We start from the raw sequence: 18,779 nt of genomic DNA, 5'->3' as shown, positions 1-18,779 counted from the left end.
TTTTGAACAGGCTACTTGTTCTTTGACATTCCTCCCATGACACCCTTTTTGTGGTGGTGCCCAGGACTGTTTCTCAAATTGCCAAGTGCGCTCATGGCCCAAAAAGGTTGCCTGCCCCTGCCTCAAGATCAAGGTATCTGATTAACTGTATGCATGACATCACTTACTGGTCTGGTTGGAAATCTTTCCTAGAGGAAATGTTATGCAATCATAGTAGCAAAGTGGCTTCTCTTCGTCCTTGGTTCTACTGTAACCTGATGGGATTTTGGCATTGCAAAGAGAAAACAGCTGTGCCCACACATGAAGGACAAGAACGTTTTTGTTTTTGTTTGTTTTTGTTTTGCACATGTGTATATGAGTGGTTTCCCTACATTTAGAAATCCACCTGTCGTTAGGGATGTATGAAAGTCACTTACCGTTTTGCGGATCTGCTTCGTGGTGGGGGGGAGGTGCTCCGTCCCTCCTGCCGGAATCCTGCCAGGACAGCTCCGCTCCGTGGAGATTCTGCGGAGCCAGCAGCCAGCTCTGCCGGCAGCCGGACATCCAACCGCTGGGCAGAAGGGACGCAAATGGCGGCGGCCATAGCCACCACCATTTGCATCCCTGTACTTAACCATGATAGGCTACATAAATATTTACGTAGCCTATCATGGCAAAGTAAAAAAAAAACGCATACGCAAATGGTGGCGGCTACGGTGGCCGCCATTTGCATTCGCTATTTTTCGCCGTTCTAGCCTACATAAATATTTACGTAGGCTAGAACGGTGAAAAACAGCGAATGCAAATGGTGGCCGCCGTAGCTGCTGCCATCTGCGTATGCTGTGCCCAACCGCGGCCAGCCAGGAGACCAGCCACCACCACCGCCCCTGCCTAGGGATGTAAGAGAATTCCGCCACGGATCTCGTTGAGGCCGAATGCCAGTGCATTCAGCCCCCTGAACTCCATGGCGGAACAGCCTGCCACCCCCCGCCCCCCAGTGGATCCCCCCTGGGATGAAACTTACCTGGGGCAGATCTTCCGGGCGGTGGCGGCTCTGGCGGCGGCAGCTGCGGCGGCTGGTCTTCCGACCGGCTGCTGCCACTGCCATTTCCAGTCTTGTTAAAAAAAAAAAAAAAAAAGACGAGATAGGCTATGTAAAGATTTATGTAGCCTATCATGGCTGAGTTAAAAAAAAAAACACGACATGATAGGCTATGTAAATCTATACGTAGCCTATCCTGGCTGGGTGAGTTAAAAAAAAAAAATGTGTATGCAAATGGCGGACGCTACGCTACGCGTTCCCCTTATTTTCCCCATCTTAGTCTATGTAAATCTTGACGTAGACTAAGATGTGTCAAAATAAGGAATGCAAATGCGTACGCACATTTGTGGGTTTTTTAAGTCAGCTTTGATAGGCTACATAAACATTTACATAGCCTATCATGGCTGACTGCAGGGATGCAAACGGCGGCGGCTACGGCTGCCGCCATTTGCGTCCCTGCTAGCCAGCGGCTGGATGTCCGGCTGCTGGGGGAGCCAGCCGGCAGCTCCGCAGAATCCCTGTGGAGCACAGCCGGCCGGCCAGGATTCCGGGGGGGGGGGAGGAACGGAGCGCCTCCCCCCCCGTCCAGGATTCCGGGGGGAGGGATGGAGCACCTCCCCCCCCATCAACATAATCCGCGAAAGGTAAGTGCCTTTCGTACATCCCTAGAACCTACACACATATTACTAAATACATGCAAGCCCAACTTTTCACCCAGCCAACTCAACTAGGGATGTGTGACTCAGCAAACGGTGGCCTAGCCAGAATTCTACAAATTCCATCTTCACTTCAGGTTCATTCTAGGGATGGGGGAGAATTTCTCTCTGAAACTTCAGCGGGCTGAGTGCCAACGCATTCGGCCCCCCGAAATCGGCGGTGAAATCGGCCCTATGGGGGCCGCCATTTGCGTACGCGCTTTTTTTTTTTTTCAAAGTCACCCGTGATAGGCTACGTGACGATTTACATAGCCTATCATGGCTGACTTTGGAAATCTAGCCGTGATAGGCTACGTAAATCGTTATGTAGCCTATCACGGGGGTGGTTTTGTTTTTTGTTTTTTTCATGGCCAGGGAGACGGGGCGCTTCTACCCGGCCTGAATTTCGCCGGCGAGGGATGGGGCGCCTCCCGCCCAGCCTGAATTTCGGCCAGGCGAGGCGGGGCGCCTCCCCCCCCTCGCATGAACTTCGGGGGGAGAAGTGAAGCACCTCCCCCCCCACCGCGAAGCAAGCTTCGAGGACAGGTAAGGGACTTCCGTCCATCCCTAGTTCATTCTGACTTGAGCCTGTATCAGATTGCTAGCTTTCTTTCTTTTTTCCCCCTTTTTGCATGAAAATCCATGCTTATTTTTACAAAAGAATGCATCAACGGTGCACATGTTTGAAATGTATGCATTCTACTCCCTTTGATTAAAGTGTATTTGTGAACGTTTGTCAACTGTAAGCTTTTTAATGCACATTTTCCAAATGTACGTATGCAATTGAACTCATTGTTTTGGGTCTTTGAATCACATTGCAAGCTTGGAAATGTACAGCCTCTGATTGTAGATTGCATCTTTGTCTGTGGTTGGTCTGGAAGGTGAAAACTGGGAAAAATCCTGATCAAAAATGAACTGAAATGAATTTCTCATACATCCCTACATCCAACCATTACAGGCATGGTAATATATGTTTTAATTAGAAAAGGCATCAAAAATAAAACTGCCAATACCATATTGGCCTTATACCAATCTATGGTGTGACCACACTTGGAATACAGTGTACATTTCTGGTCACCACGGCTAAAAAAGATATTGCATAGTTGGAAAAAGTGCATAAAGGGAAACTAAAATGATCAAGGGGCTGGAGCAACTCACTTATGAGGAAATGTTACAATGTGTGAGACTGTTTAGTTCAGCAAAAAAAGGGGAGAGGTGTACAAAATTATACATGGTGTAGAGAAAGTGGATATATTCCTTCGGCATTGGTGAAATGACTGCTGGATACAACCCAAAATGTGTATGTTCCCTACCTGATTGAACCTGTTTGGCCACACAATGGCTTCCTCATCAATGGTGAACATAGATTCATGGGGAGCTGTGGGCTCTGTCCTTCCAACTCTCACTCTAAGGAAGGACTGGTTTGGGAACATGGCCCAGTTTATAACATCCAATCCAGCCTCTAACTCTCCATTTTCGTTGAAGGAGACTTTTTCCCCAGCACTGTTGTTGAATGAGTTGCTTCTCATGAAGTGGCTGAGCTAAACTGGAAGCTTTATTCAGGCTCTTAGGCTAGTAGTAATCAAGCCCTTAATGTTGCTAGGCACTACATCATCATCGTCATCATTATCATCATGCATAATATAACAGAGTAACAGAAATCCCCCCCTCAAAAAAGAAAAAAGCACAAGACATGAAACCACGGGAGAGCCTTCCCTACAAGCTTAATATCTAATGAACAAACAACCCAAAGAGGGAGAAGGATGAAAAGAATAATAATTATAGAACCTTGATATGCCTAAGACTCAAGAAGGCCCATTGCTCCATAGGACACATGTTCTGTATACACATACAGAAGGCTCCATATATGACTGTGGAAGATTTGTACCTGAACCCTTAGAGAGCCACTGCCATCAACACAGGGGGCAATTGGATACATGGTCTGACTCAGTATAAGGCAGCTTCCGAAGATTTATTATTATTTTTATTATTATTATTATTAAATTTATTAATCGCCCATCTGGCTGGTCACCCAGCCACTCTGGGCAATGTACAGCATATAATAAAACAATTTAAAACAATAAAATTCTACAATAAAAAACATTTTCTAAAAAACCCTAACCCACCCCAAATGCCTGCCTGAACAACCACATTTTTAATGCACAGCAGAAGCTCATTAAAGAGGGGGCATGGAGGATTTATTTGTACATTCCTTCATTCAAATATGTATATTCTGCATTTCAGGGCTTTACAGCCTTCTGAAGTTAGTTCACTCTCTCTCTCTCTCTCTCTCTCTCTCACACACACACACACACATACACACACACACACACACACACACATATACATACCTCCAACACCACCACCATCATCCACATTAGAAGGGCAGGCGAAACCAATTCCTGGCAGATGCTGCATGAGGAGGATTCATAGCATCATAGAAATATAGAATAGTCGGGTTGGAAGGGGCCCATAAGGCCATCGAGTCCAAACTCCTCCTCAGTGCAGGAATCCAAGTCAGAGCATCCCTGACAGATGGCTGTCCAGCCTCGTCTTGAATGCCTCCAGTGTGGGAGAGCCCACCACCTCCCTAGGAAATTGGTTCCATTGTCGTATTGCTCTAACAGTCAGGAAGCTTTTCCTGATGTTCAGCTGGTGTCTGGCTTCCTGTCACTTGAGCCCATTATTCTGTGTCCTGCAGTCTGGAATGAGTGCATATTTAGGGGGATTCAGCATATTTAGGGGGCATGGGCACACCACTTTTGATAGCGGGGCCATGGTCATGCTCCCTGATTCCATTTCTCCCACTGTTGGCCAGTTGGGAAGTCATCTCCCCTCACTAGGTAAGGGAATATGCCCCAATGTTTGGTGTGGGGGCAGGAGGTCTGCCATGGGGAAATCTGCAGCCACTTGCTCTGCAGATTTCCCTGGAGCCATGGCACATCCTCTGGAGTTTGTGGGGCAGCTCTCTATCTTTCTAACTGGTGTGATAGCCCAATGGTGGCTGCATTGCAAATGGTGGCTGCTAGGGATGTACGAAAGTCACTTACCTTTTAACGAAATTTGATTCGAGGTGGGGGGGAGGTGCTCCATCCCTCCCCCTGAAATTCTGGCTGGGGGGGAGGTGCTCCGTCCCTCCCCCCCTGAATCCTGGCCGGCCGGCTTCACAAATGGCAGCGGCCATAGCCGCCGCCATTTGCGTCCCTGCTGTCAGCCGTGATAGGCTGCGTAAACATTTACGTAGTCTATCATGGCTGATTAAAAAAACAACAACAACGTGCGTACGCAAATGGCGGCACCCATGGGCGCCGCCATTTCCGTTCCTTATTTTGGCACATCTAGTCTACGTAAACATTTACGTAGACTACGGCGAAAATAAGGGGAACGCAAATAGCGTAGCGTCTACGCTATTTGCGTTCCACTTATTTTCGCCATCTTAGTCTGCGTAAATGTTTACGTAGACTAAGATGTGTCAAAATAAGGAACGCAAATGGTGGCGCCCATGGGCGCCGCCATTTGCGTATGCGTGTTTTTTTTTCTTTTAAATCAGCCGTGATAGGCTACGTAAACATTAACGTAGCCTATCACGGTATTTTTTAAAAATCTAGCCGTGATAGGCTACATAAATCTTTACGTAGCCTATCGTGTTTTGTTGTTGTTGTTGTTGTTTTACTGGAAATGGCGGTGGTGGCAGCCGGTCGGAAGACCGGCCGCCGCAGCTGCCGCCACCGAACCGCCACCGAACCGCCACCGAACCGCCACCGGAGCCGCTGCCACCAGGAAGATTCGCCCAAGGTAAGTCCCGCCCCAGGAGGGGCGGGGGGGCAGACCGTTTCGCCACGATTTCAGGGGGCCGAATGCACTGGCATTCGGCCTCCCCGAGATTCGTGGCTAAATTCTCTGATATCCCTAGTGGCTGCCTTGCAGTTGCAAGAGGAAAAAAGGCGGGATATAAATGCAATAAAATAAATAAATAAAATTATGTATAATAGGTGCATTTTATGCCTTTTGTGGCTGTAAAGCACTTACTTCTACCTAAGTACTTTACGGCCACAAGTGGTGCAAAATATGTCAATTACGGTAACAATAACACATTTTTATCACTATGAGAAAACAGTGGCTGTGAGAACCGCTCTCCTGGAATGCATCTGAAGAAGGAAGATACAGAGTAATATGACATCCTGTATGGTACCTTGCTGGGAGGAACCATATCTGGTCTGAGTGCACTAAGGCTGTGGGGGGCAGCTATGTTTCCACCCTGTAATGCACTGTAATGCACTGTTATAGAGCAAGGGTGGGGAACCTCAGGTCTGAGGGCCAAATACAGCCCTCCTAATTCACAATATGGCTCTCCTGTGTTCCCAAGATGGCCACACCCCTTTCCACAGGCCACACACCCTTGCCCCTCCAGACAAATTGTTTTGAGGTTTCCTAGCATTTGCGCAGCTTTCCCCCACTTTAAAAGGCTGCAGGCCCTCTCTTTATGTTTATGATACTGCAACTTTTTGGTAATGGCAGTAAGAGATTCAATCTAGAATCTGATGGATTTTCTTTATATTTTTGGTTCGAGCACTTTTGACTTCATCCATGTTTGCCTTCCCTGAAATTGAATTTGGCCCTGAGGCTGAAAGAGATTTCACACGCAGGCTATGGCATTATGTAGCTTCTTTCCTCAAAGGAAGGATTGTGGGAAAGCCAGTAACTCGCAGACTAGAGAAAACTGAAGTTCCCACTAGACTCGCAGAAGTCATAAGGATTTCTTCATCCCTCAAAATATACAGAAAATTCATCACCACCATTTATTTAGTTATTTATTTCATTTCTATACCACCCAATAGCTGAAGCTCTCTGGGCAGTTCACAAAAAAATTAAAACCAGAGAGTGCCTCATAAAACAATATACAATATGAATGCTTAAAACCACAATATAACAATAAAATCAGAATAAAACATAGCAGTGATGCAGAGTCTTAAAATACAGATTTTAAACACGGGAGATAAAAATTTAGGAAGGTAAAAAGCTAAAATATTGGGATAATTTTTTAAAAAAAATAATGTTCAGTTGGTGCCGGAAGGAGCACAATGGAGTTGCCAGGCGAACCTTTTTAGGGATCTCATTCCACAGCCAGGGTGCCACAGCAGAAAAGGCTCTCTTCCTGGTAGCCACCCACCTCTAGGGATGTACGAAAGTCACTTACCTTTCCGTGGATTATGTTGATGGTGGGGGGGAGGCGTTCCGTCCCTCCCCCGGAATCCTCGGCAAGGGGGAGGTGATCCGTTCCTCCCCCCCAGAATCCTCCATGGCTGGCTGTGCTCTGCGGCAGCTCCGCGGAGCAGCCGGCCAGGCCCAGCCCAGGCCAGAGCCGTCTGAAGCCAGATTTCCAGCTGCGGAGGGCTCTGGGGAAAACAAACAAACAAACAAACCCATGTACGCAAATGTCGGGGGTTCGGCCACCGCCATTTGCGTTCCTTATTTTTGGCCGCCTTAATCTATGTAAATATTTACGTAGACTATGACGGCGAAAATAAAGGGGAATGCAAATAGCATAGCGGGCACTTTTTGCATCCCTTTTTGAATCACTGTTTTAGCCTACGTAAATATTTACGTAGGCTAAAACGGCGAATCAGAAAGGGACGCAAATAGCGCCCGCTACGCTATTTGCGTTCCCCTTTATTTTTGCCGTCATACTCTATGTAAATATTTACGTAGACTAAGACGGCCAAAAATAAGGAACACAAATGGCGGCGGCCGTAGCAGCCACCATATGCGTACGCGGGTTTTTTTTTCTCCCCAGCCATGATAGGCTACGTAAATCTTTACATAGCCTATCACATCTTGTAAAAAAAACCTCACAAGACTGCAAATGGCAGTGGTGGCAGCCGGTTGGAAGACCAGCCACCGCCACCGAAGCCACCGTTGGAGCCGCCGCCACCCGGAAGATCCGCCCCAGGTAAGTCTCGTCCCGGGGAGGGATCTGTGGGGGGGCAAGGCAGTGGCAGGCCGTTCCGCCACAGATTTGGGGGGGCCGAATGCACTGGCGTTCGGCCTCACTGAGATCCGTGATGGAATTCTCTGCCATCCCTACCCACCTCACTTTCTCTGGTGGGGGCTCCTGGAGAAGGACCCCGGAAGATGACCTTAGGCAGACACATATGGGAGGAGGCGATTGTTCAGAGAATCTTGCCCCAAGCTGTTTAGGGCTTTGGAAGTTAATACCAGCACTTTGAATTGGCCCCGGAAGTGGACTTGCAGCCAGTGCAGCTGGGAAAGTACTGGCATAATGTGCCAGTCCCTGTTAATAAACTTGCTGCCCTATTTTGGACTAGCTGAAGTTTCCAGACCATTTTAAAAGGCAATGCCACGTATATGGCATTGCAGCAATCCAGATGAGACGTTATCAGAGCATGGATAACTGGAGCTAGGCTATTTCCATACAGAAAAGGGCATAGTTGGTATATCAGCCTAAGCTGATAAAATGTGCTCCATTCAACTGTGTTTACCTGTGCCTGAAGTGACAGTTCTGAGTCCAAGAGCACCCCCAAACTACAAACCTGATCCTTTAGGGGGAGTGCAACCCCCTCCAGGACAGGTTGAACATCATTTAGCTGGGCAGACGAACCACCCACTAACAGGACCTATGTCTAGTCTCAACTGAATTTCAGGTTATTGGCCAACATCCAGTCCATTCTGTGCCTAGACACAGATTCAGAGCACATTGATTGATGGCAACTCAGCCCACACCTCTGGGTAACCTCCCCCAGCAGTTTCAGGTAGATGTTAAACAGTATGGGAGATGAAATACAGCCCTGTGGAACCCCCTGGCATGATTGCCATGGCACAGAGCAATAATCCCCCAGCACCACCTTCTGGAATTGGCCATCCAAGTAGGAGTGGAACTACTGCAGTGTTGTGCTTCCAACTCCCAACCCAGGCAACCTACCCAGAAGGATACCATGGTTGATGGTATAAAAAGCCAGTGAGAGGTCCAGGAGAATCAACAGGGTCGCCCTCTCCCTTTCGCTCTTCTGGCAAAGGTCATCCCACATGGTGACCAAGGCAGTTTCCCTTCCAACACCAGCCCTGAAGCCTGATTGAAATGGATCTAGACAATCCATTTCATTCAAGAATGCCTGGAATTGTCCAGCAATCACCCACTCAAGCACCTTTCCCGAGGAAGTGGAAGTTGGCCACTGGCCTAAAGTTGTTAACGTCCCCCAGGTCCAGGTCAGGCTTTTTCATTCAGGGGGCATTTGGTCCCCTGCAACCCATGGTGGAACGGCCTCCCACCCCTCGCCACCCAGTGGAATCTCCCAGGAATGAAACTTACCTGGGGTGGGGGCGGGGGCGGGGGCGGCGGCGGCTCCGGCAGCTCTGGCAGCGGTAGCTGGTCTTTCAGCCAGGCTGCTGCGGATGCAAATGGCAGCAGCCGTAGCGGCCACCATCTGCGTCCTGCCAGGCTGCTGTGATAGGCTACGTAAGTATTTACATACCCTATCACAGCAAAGAGCAGGGATGCAAACGGCGGCTGCTACGCCGTTTGCGCCGCAGCTCTTTCTATGATAGGCTACGTAAGTATTTACATAGCCTATCATGGTAAAGGCAGCCACGCAAATGGCGTAGCGGCCGCTGTTTGCATTCCTGCTCTTTGCCGTGATAGGTTACGTGAGTCTTTACGTAGCCTATCACAGCAGCCTGGCAGGACACAGATGGTGGCTGCTATGGCAGCTGCCATTTGCATCCGCAGCTGCCCAGCTGCAGTTGGAACTCCATGGAGCGGCTGTGGAGTTGAACCAGCCAGGGAGGATTCCGGGGGGAGGGATGGAGCACCTCCCCCCCACCGCAAATCACACCTGCGAAAAGGTAAGTGACTTTCGTACATCCCTACCTCACATTCAGCAGTAGCACCAGACCCAAGGGCAAGCTGATAAGACCACCAGGAGCCATGAGGTTGGGGAAGAACCAGAAGAGAGCATAGCCATAAATTATCTAGCCCCAATTCTCCCCAGCTGGCCTGTTAAACCCGCATGGCCATGCCTCCCCCTACCTGTGACCACAGTTATGGTGGCACCTCCCCCAACCCCCTGAGTTACTCAATATATTTCCCAGGCACATATGAAAAATGTTAAGATGTAAATACAAAACAATATCAAAGAGAGAGTAACCGCTAAGAAGGAGCAAGTGAAGGTCTACTGTTGCCCCTTTCTTCTTGCTCTTCGGAGCTGCTGCACTCTGATGCTATTTCCTGCTATTGGCTGGGTGCAGGTTTCTCTGGAAAGGCAGTAGGACAGGGTCTGTGTCTGGTCCTCTGTGCATGCATCTCCCAGTGTGATGCTAAGCATCACACTTTGCATGATGCTGAGGCATGCACTGAGGCACTTCCTCTGGCAGCCCCCTCTCTCAAATACCTGTGGAGCAGAAGAGTGGCTAGTCAGCTGATGGCAGCAGCCAGTGGGAGAGGCCTCAAGCTTTGATAGGAGGCCCCACCCCAAACACAGTCCAGCCCCACTACAGCATGAGAGTGGGGCTGCAAAGATGATTAGGAATTTTGAGATCAGGATGAGTTTATATTGCATTCACACAGCAGTGCATAATAAATAATGCAAGAGTAAGGTACCCCCTCTGTCAACATAACATAAAATGTGATTAAGCTCAACTGAATGACAATGGAACAAATTAGTGGCAAATTATTTACGCTGCAATCCTATCCATGGATCCTCAAAGCGTGTCCCACAGAATTGAAGGTAGATTGTTCTAGCTAAGGGATACAGGATTTTAGTCCTAAGTCTTGTTACTTACTCCTGGCTAACCTAACCAAGACAATGGCAACAGAACATTACATTCCTCCATTACTTCTTCTTAGATGGTCCTTGTTGTTCAGTTCAGGCCTCAACACAATGATGTAGCATTTAGGAGAAAAGATACAAATCAGTAAGCCTGCCCCAGAGGCTATGATTGAGAAGGCCTCCACTGCAACCATATATTTCCCCCTTGTGCTCAGGTAGGTGGGAACAAAGGACAGCCAAACACTGCAAAAGACCAACATGCTGAAGGTGATGAATTTGGCTTCATTAAAACTGTCAGGCAGCTTCCTGGCTCGGAAAGCTACAAGGAAGCTGACAATGGCCAGGAAACCCAGGAAGCCCAGGACACAGTAAAACATGGTGACTGACCCTTCACTACATTCCCAAACAATTTCCTTAATCATAGAGTACATGTTGAAATCTGGGAATGGGGGAGAGTTTGACAGCCACACAGTGCAAATAGTCACTTGTATAAGGAAGCAGGAAAGAACGATAGATGATGCCAGTCTTTTCCCCATCCATTTCCTCATGCTGGACCCTGGCTTGGTGGCCATGAAAGCTAGAACCACTATGATGGTTTTGGCCAATACACAAGAAACTGCCACTGAGAACATGATGCCAAATGCAGTCTGTCGAAGGAGACAATTTATTGTCTCTGGTCGGCCAATGAATAGCAAAGTGCAAAGGAAGGAGAGCAAGAGGGAGACAAGGAGAGTGTAGGTGAGGTTCTGGTTGTTGGCTTTGACTATGGCTGTGTCCTTGTGCATAATAAAGATCCAAAGCACCAAAGCTGTGATGAAAGAAAAGGAAAGAGCAACACCAGCCAGAGTGATCCCCAAAGGTTCTCCATAAGACAAGAAAATGATCTCTTTTGGAATGCAGGAATCGTGAGCCTTGTTTGGGTACTGGTCCTCTGGACACTGAAAACAGTCATCCATGTCTAGGAAAGAAAATATCCAGTCTGAAGTATGGCAGCCGTATGTTTATTACACCAAAAAAATCAAGACTCAGTAGGACCATACCCTGAATGAAGATTGCTAACTTGAAAACTGCACATTTCTCTGCATTGCACACATCTCTGAACAGTGAAATTTAATTCTCGGCTCAGAAGGGGGATCCAAAGTGTGCATTTCAGGTAGAAATGCATATAATAATGTGCATTTCACAGGTAAAGTACATACAGTTTAAATTAGTTTTTTTTAACACTTCACAGACAATAGGACAGAATGAGCACATGACTGAACATCTGTGAATCTGAAATGGACAAGGAATAGGGCAATCTGTCCCTCTGTTTGTGTGATCCAGGTCTTTGAACCCAGCTCAGCAACTGTAATTGTGTTTTATTTCTCTCAAGTGTTGAGCATAAGAGCACTAACATTAGGAGTACTTGTGTCAGATTCTGCCCTGGGATCACCAACAACCATCAACAAAAATTGGAAAGAACAAATAAACACCTCTACATCCTAATGACAATATATCTGTAAACTCAACATGTGACATTACTTACCCTTCCGGTTGGAAATTTTCCCTTCTGGACATGGAAAGCATTCATAGCAGCAAAATGGCTTCCCTTCCTTCTTCATCTTACTATAACCCAACTGGCATTTATCATTACAGACAGAAAAGGGCAGTGCCTGTCCAGAAATGAGAATGAATTATGCTTTGCAAGTTTGGATCTCAAGGATTAGGCTGATTTAGAAACCCCACACTATTTCACTCCCCTTGCATCATGACTGGGCAGACTTATGTTTCAAATTAATGAGAGGAGACAATAGGGAAGATACTATGTTAATGGCAGAGCTGTCTGTGTCAGGCTCCTCAATGCAATACTGAACTCAACCAGCTCTGTAAGACAAGGAAGGGTTAGAAGAGGCAGGTGTAAGCAGGCCAGTGCCCTCCATATGTTTGGGAGGGAGGGAGGGAGGGAGGGAGGGAGGGAGGGAGGGAGTGCAGATGAGTGACTGAGTGACTGACAGATCCACCTTGTAATTGCAAGGTACATTTTACCAGGTGATCTTATCACTGGGCTTTGCAGAAGGGCAAGAAAGGGACGGTGAGATGGCGGTTCTTACAATGCTAACAGGCTTTGCTGTGGGAAAATTCTTAACCTGGTTTTCCATCATCATATCTCCATAACCCTTACACGTGTCCTTAAACCTTTCAGTTTCTTGCCTGGGTCCACTTCTATGTTGTATGTCATTGTCACATGAATCCCCCTCCCCTCAACACAGAGGTGAGGGAGAAGGTGGATTATCTCTCTCCCAAAAAAGAAGTCTCCTCTTTTAAATGAAGTGGTGGACCTATCCTTCTGAAACACTGCAGATTTATTCCTTATGCACACCTCTAGGATGTCTGAAATGTTCACAACCATGCTCCAAAAGGAACACAGGGGATTATGCCTGTCTTCTATTGGAGCCCCTCAAAATGTCAAACTGCTCTTGCAGAAACCCTCTTGGAGCTTTCATTCTGAAAGTTGGCAGGCGATATCCCCTCAGAAGGAACTACTAGACCCACCATTTTCATCTATTAGAGCCAAGAAATTAAAGTTCCCTTTAAAACACAATCAAAATGTAAAGGCACATAGCAGAAAGGTCCCCTGAACCTTTTTTTTTCTTTTTCTCTTTCTTAATTCAGCCCCCCTTAAATATGGTGATCCTATCACTGGGCTTTCCAGAAAGGCAAGAAAGGGATGGTGAGATAGCAGTTCTTACAATGCTAACAGGCTTTGCTATGGGAAAAGTCTTAACCTGGTTTTCCATCATCATATCCCCATAACCCTTGCACATGTCCTTCTTAAACTTTTCAGTTTCCTGCCTGGATCCATTTCTATGTTGTCTGTCATTGACATATGAATCCCCCTCCCCCCAACACAGAGGTGAGGGAAGAGGTGGATTATCACTCTCCCCAAAAAAGAGGAGTCCACTTTTAAATGAAGTGGTGGACCTACTTGTGCACACCTCTAGGATGTCTGAAATTTTCACAAGCATGGTCCAAAATGAACACAGGGGAATAACCTTGTCCTATTTTGGAGACCTCCCAAAATGTCAAACTGCTCTTGCAGAAACCCTCTAGGAGCTTTAATTCCGAAAGCTGGCAGGCAGTATCCCCTCAGAAGGAACTACTAGACCCACCATTTTCATCCAATTCAGCCAAGAAGTTAAAGTTCTCTTTAAAACATAATCAAAATGTAAAGGCACATAGCAGAAAGATCCCTTGAACCTTCCCCCCCCCCTGGGATGAAAATATGTCTGCAACTATAGTTCCAACTATCATACAGTTCTGACCAAGAAGGGGAGGTGGAGATACAGCCATGTTTGGATTTCCCACGATGGTCAATGGAAAGAGTGAATCCTTGGATTTCTGAATCTCAGCTAGGGGTACTAGAGAAATTTGAGATGGATGAAAATGAGCACAGATTTCGAAAAATCCAACTTGTGGAATCTGCTGTGGAGTGACCAGTCATGCCGTCCACAGTCCCTGGGCTTTCGGACTTTGTTTTTTTACTGTCCCAGGTTCCATGCACATTTAATCTAGGGGAAATATGCATGTTTTTGCAGAGACTGGTAAATATACGCGAGGAAAAACTGAATGGAATAGGAGAGAGTACGCTGAATGTTACATATTAAGGTAAATTATGTAAATTATTATGAAATCTCTTACATAATTTTTCTTGTATTTTTCTGCATGATGAAACAAATTTGCATCTGTCTGTGAGTGGAAGATGGATTGACAATCCGTGAAACACAGACGGAGCAGATTTTACACAGTTGGCACATCCCTAATCTCAACTACTTGAATCTGAGCTGAATTTTCTGAAGTACTGAATCGAGGTCCAAGTCAAAGTTTGGGATTGGTGCATATCTCTGGAAAGGATTATATAGGCATCACTGTGGGATAGATACATTTAGGGATGTTAGAGAATTCCACCATGGATCCCAGGGAGGCTGAATTCCAGTGAAGTTGGCCCCCGGAATCCGTGGCGGAACGGAGCAACCCATCCCACCACCCCGCAAAAGCCCCCGAAATGGAGCCTACCTGGCGGTGGCTCTGGCAGCGGCTCTGGTGGCAGTGGCAGTGGCTCCAGCGGCAGCAGCAGCTCCGGCAGCTCCAGCTGCTGCTGGGCTGCGGCCGCAAATGGCGGCCGCTATGCGGACCGCCATTTGCATCCCTGGCAAGCCGTGATAGGCTACATAAGTATCTATGTAGCTTATCACGGCTCAGGGCAGGGATGCAAATGGCGTAGCCACCGCCATTTCCGTCTGTGTCTTTAACCGTGATAGGCTATGTATATATTTACATAGCCTATCACAGCAAAAGACAGGGGTGCAAATGGCGTAGTGGCCGCCATTTGTGCCCCTGTCTTTTGCTGTGATAGGCTACTTAAATATATATGTAGCCTACACAGCAATAGGAAGGAACATAAATGGCAGCTGCTGTAGCTGCTGCCATTTGCATCCGTGTCTTTAGCCATGATAGGCTACATATATATTTACGTAGCCTATCACAGCTAAACACACGGACCCAAATGGTGGTGGCTACAGCAGCCACCATTTGCGTCCCTGTGCAGCCCAGTGGCCGGATGTCCGGCTGCGGGCAGCCCCAGCCGGCGGCTCCGTGGAGTTGCCGTGGAGCGGAGCCGGCCGAGGAGGATTCTGGGGGGAAGGACAGAGTGCCTCCCCCCCACACAGATTGCCCAGCGCGGAGCCAGGTAAGAGTTTCATACATCCCTAGATACATTGGGCTTTTGTTCCTCTCTTTTGATTTCAAGTTCACTATAGTAACATTTTCCCCTCTTCTCCACTGCAATAGCCCAATTTGGGTGGTCAGTTCTAATATTTCACTTGGTCCAGTTATTTTAGTTAGTCATAGCTAGCAGGGTGAGTATGGGTAAAAGGAGCAGGAGAAAGAAGGGATGTTGTTCAGCACATCTCACACCCATGCAAATTCAATTGGCACAGGGGTTGGTGATTTGGCCACGGTGTCCATGGAGACATTTCTAGGCATGGCGGAAAATTCCGCCATGGATCTTGATGAGACTGAACGCCAGTGCATTCGGCCCCCTGAAATCCATGGAAGAACGAAGCCCCCCCACCTCCACCCCGCGAAATGGGCCCAAAACAGAGCACCTACCTGCTGCCATCCGTGCTGCATAGCAAATGGCAGCCGCGGCAGCCATTCGCTTCGTCCATATAGCCGTGATAGGCTACGTCAATACTTACATACTTACTTACTTACTAACTTACTTACTTACTAACTTACTTACTATACTTACTTACTATACTTACTATACTTACTTACTAATGCAGAGACGCCATTTGTGTCTCTGCGGAAGCCGTGATAGGTTACGTAAGTATTTAAGTACAGGCTGCGTAAGTATAGGCTACATAAGTGCAGGGACCAGTATACTTTCTTGCCTGGTTAAACCTGCTGGGCCACACAATGGCTTCTTCCCAAATGGTGAACCCTTCACTCAGAGGGGCTTTAATATATATCACTCCAACTTCCACTCTAATAAAGAACAGGTTTGGGAATATGACCGAGTTGATAATATCAAATCGAGCCTCTAACTCTCCATTTTGGTCAAGAGAAACTTCTTTTTTTCCCCCCAACACTGTTATTAAATGAGATGCTTCTCACAATGGAATCGAGCTAAAATGGAATAAGAAAAGGAATGCAATTCATAAAGATCTTGAGGCATATGCGTACTGGACCATTTAAAAGCTCTGTGCAGATTTGTAGATGGCATTTCACTATGATAGGCACTGCATTTTTATTTTCATCGATGTTCTCATTATCATCATCATTATTATCATCATCAATAACTCTGGTAAATCAAATGCTGGATACAGCCCAAAATATTCCTGGATCCTACCTGGTTAAACCTGCGGGGCCACACAATGGCTTCTTCCCAAATGGTGATGTTTTCACCTAGAAGGGCCTTGGGATATATTGCTCCAACCTTCACTCTAATGAAGGACAGGTTTGGCAACGTGACCCAGTTGATAATGTCAAATCCAGCCTCTAACACTCCATTTTGGTCAAAGCAAACTTTTTCTCCAGCACTGTTATTAAAAGAGATGCTTCTTAGAAAGTAGTTGAGCTAAAATGGAAAAAAGAAAGAAAAGAAATGGAAGTCATAAGGTTGATGATCTTTCCGAGTCGACGGATTTGGGTAGTGAACTATGCAAAAGCTCTATGCAGATTAGTAGGAGATTTAGTAGTAGTAGTTAAGTGCTTAAGGTTGCCTATGATGGCCTCTCTGGTTTCCTCCCCTCCCCCCGCCCACCGCAATGTCCCATTTTCCCCCTCTCTGAGGTTGATCTTCCAACTTTGGATGTCAGATGTCACAGTTCTTTCCATGCCACCTGTGATGGGGCAGGGGAGGGGGGGCAGATATATGACTCCCCCTTCCAAACTCTGTGCACTGTCTCCAACCTTGGAGGGAGAATCCCCAGTATCCTATGGCCCCTCCGAAAGTGTCTAGGGGGTGTAGGATTGCTCTTTAAATATGGTAGGTGCTACATAGTGTTTTTGTTGTTGTTGTTATATCAATAAAATAAAATTATGATGAACACCAATAAAATATATAAGGAAAAAATATCAATAAAACAAATGAACCCCTAAATCAGGACCAGATAAAAAGAGCAGAGTGTAAAACATCAATTCCAGTGTGTTTGAAATACGTTAAAATGTCTGAAAGGATGAAAACACTAGGCAGAGCAATTCAAGAGTAGCTGGGGGTGGGGGGTAGAATCTATGGTGTTTGAACCATCACTTCCTATGCCCTGCTGGACTCCTACTAGCAGGGCAGAAAGTGGGGTGGGTGGGTGGGAGTATTTTCTCTCTTCCTTGGGCCTCCTTCACCCATCTGAATGTTTTCCTCCTGTTGCTTCTAGTTAGAAGGAAATAAACTAAACCAGCTCAAGAATACTTGAAACTCCTGGATCCAAGCTGCCCCCTATCAGCCTTTGAAACATTCCCATTTTGCCTTCTCTGACAGAGTTACCTTGTAGCATTGTTGACAAACTTTCCCACCGCATTACAGAGGGAGCTTCTGAGGGTGGACCTTCATCTAGGGATGTACGAAAGTCACTTACCTTTCCACGGATTATGTTTATGGTGGGGGGGAGGTGTTCCATCCCTCCCCCCGGAATCCTCGACGGGGGGGAGGCGATCCGTTCCTCCCCCCAGAATCCTCGATGGCTGGCTGTGCTCCACGGCGGCTCTGCAGAGCAGCCGGCCAGGCCCAGCCCAGGCCAGAGCCGTCCACAGCCGGATTTCCGGCCACAGAGGGCTCTGGGTAAAAAAACAAAACAAAAAACGCATACGCAAATGGCAGCGGCTATGGCCACCGCCATTTGCGTTCCTTATTTTTCGCCATCTTAGTCTAAGTAAATATTTACGTAGACTATTACAGCAAAAATAAAGGGGAATGCAAATAGCATAGCGGACGCTATTTGCGTCCTTTGTTATTTGCCATTTTAGCCTACGTAAATATTTATGTTTTAACCCAGCCATGATAGGCTACGTAAATGTTTACGTAGCCTATCGCATCCCTGTAAAAACAAACAAACAAACACCTCCAGACTGTAAATGGCAGCAGCAGCAGCTGGTCGGAAGACCAGCTGCCACAGCTGCCACTGCTGCAGCTGCCACCGGAGCCACTGCCACCCGGAACATCCGCCCCAGGTAAGTCTCGTCCCGGGGGGGGATCCGCGGGGGGGGCAGGCCATTCCACCACAGAATTTGGGGGGCCGAATGCACTGGCTGAATGTCAGAGAATTCTGCCTCACCGAGATCAGTGGCGGAATTCTCTGACATCCCTACCTTCATCTCTACCCTCAGACCTCTGTCTCCATGGAGAGAATGTCACTAAAACCTTTAGCCCTTTAGCCCTGGGACACTCTCCCAGAGACCACTGATTTAAAGTTTTAACCTTATGCCTAAAAGATATTACATTTACATTCTTCCAGGCAAGCCCATTTGGAGAGTCACATCAAGGATTAAATTTAGGATTAAAATTTAGGAAACATTAAAATATTTATGCCAGTCAACTAAACAGGTCTTGTATTATATTGAAACTGTTTTAGCTGTCTAAATTGTTTTCAATTTGTATATTGAAAGGTTTATGTTGTATTTTATGTTGTACTTTTATGCTGTATTCTTATGAATCGTTGTAAACTGCCCAGACAGCTATGCTTATTGGGTGGTATAGAAATGAAATTATTATTATTGTTGTTGTTGTTATTATTATTATTATAA

At 46.9% G+C, this 18,779-nt stretch overlaps 2 protein-coding genes across 2 annotated transcripts in view; both read right to left on the bottom strand.

Moving 5' to 3' along the window:
• Positions 1–17,775, bottom strand: part of LOC146342523 (extracellular calcium-sensing receptor-like) — a 32,075-nt gene extending 14,300 nt beyond the window's left edge. The window contains exons 1-3 of the mRNA XM_084808581.1: positions 17,615–17,775; positions 16,390–16,617; positions 12,025–12,151 (exon numbers count right to left, since the gene is read on the bottom strand). Coding sequence (XP_084664707.1) covers positions 12,025–12,151; positions 16,390–16,617; positions 17,615–17,656 — 397 coding nt within the window. The 5' untranslated portion in view covers positions 17,657–17,775. The remainder of the gene's footprint in view (positions 1–12,024; positions 12,152–16,389; positions 16,618–17,614) is intronic.
• Positions 10,550–11,455, bottom strand: LOC146342524 (vomeronasal type-2 receptor 26-like). The gene has a single exon (XM_084807077.1). It carries the CDS (start codon positions 11,453–11,455, stop codon positions 10,550–10,552), a length of 906 nt encoding a protein of 301 aa, XP_084663203.1.
• Positions 17,776–18,779: the final 1,004 nt, after the last annotated feature.

The sequence above is a fragment of the Heloderma suspectum genome, chromosome 6 (assembly GCF_057233095.1).
Source record: "Heloderma suspectum isolate Gila_16-S chromosome 6, 16-S_ref, whole genome shotgun sequence".
NCBI lineage: Eukaryota > Metazoa > Chordata > Lepidosauria > Squamata > Helodermatidae > Heloderma > Heloderma suspectum.
The sequence above is the reverse complement of the archived record's forward strand: the minus strand, read 5'-3'. Positions and strand labels throughout refer to the sequence as shown.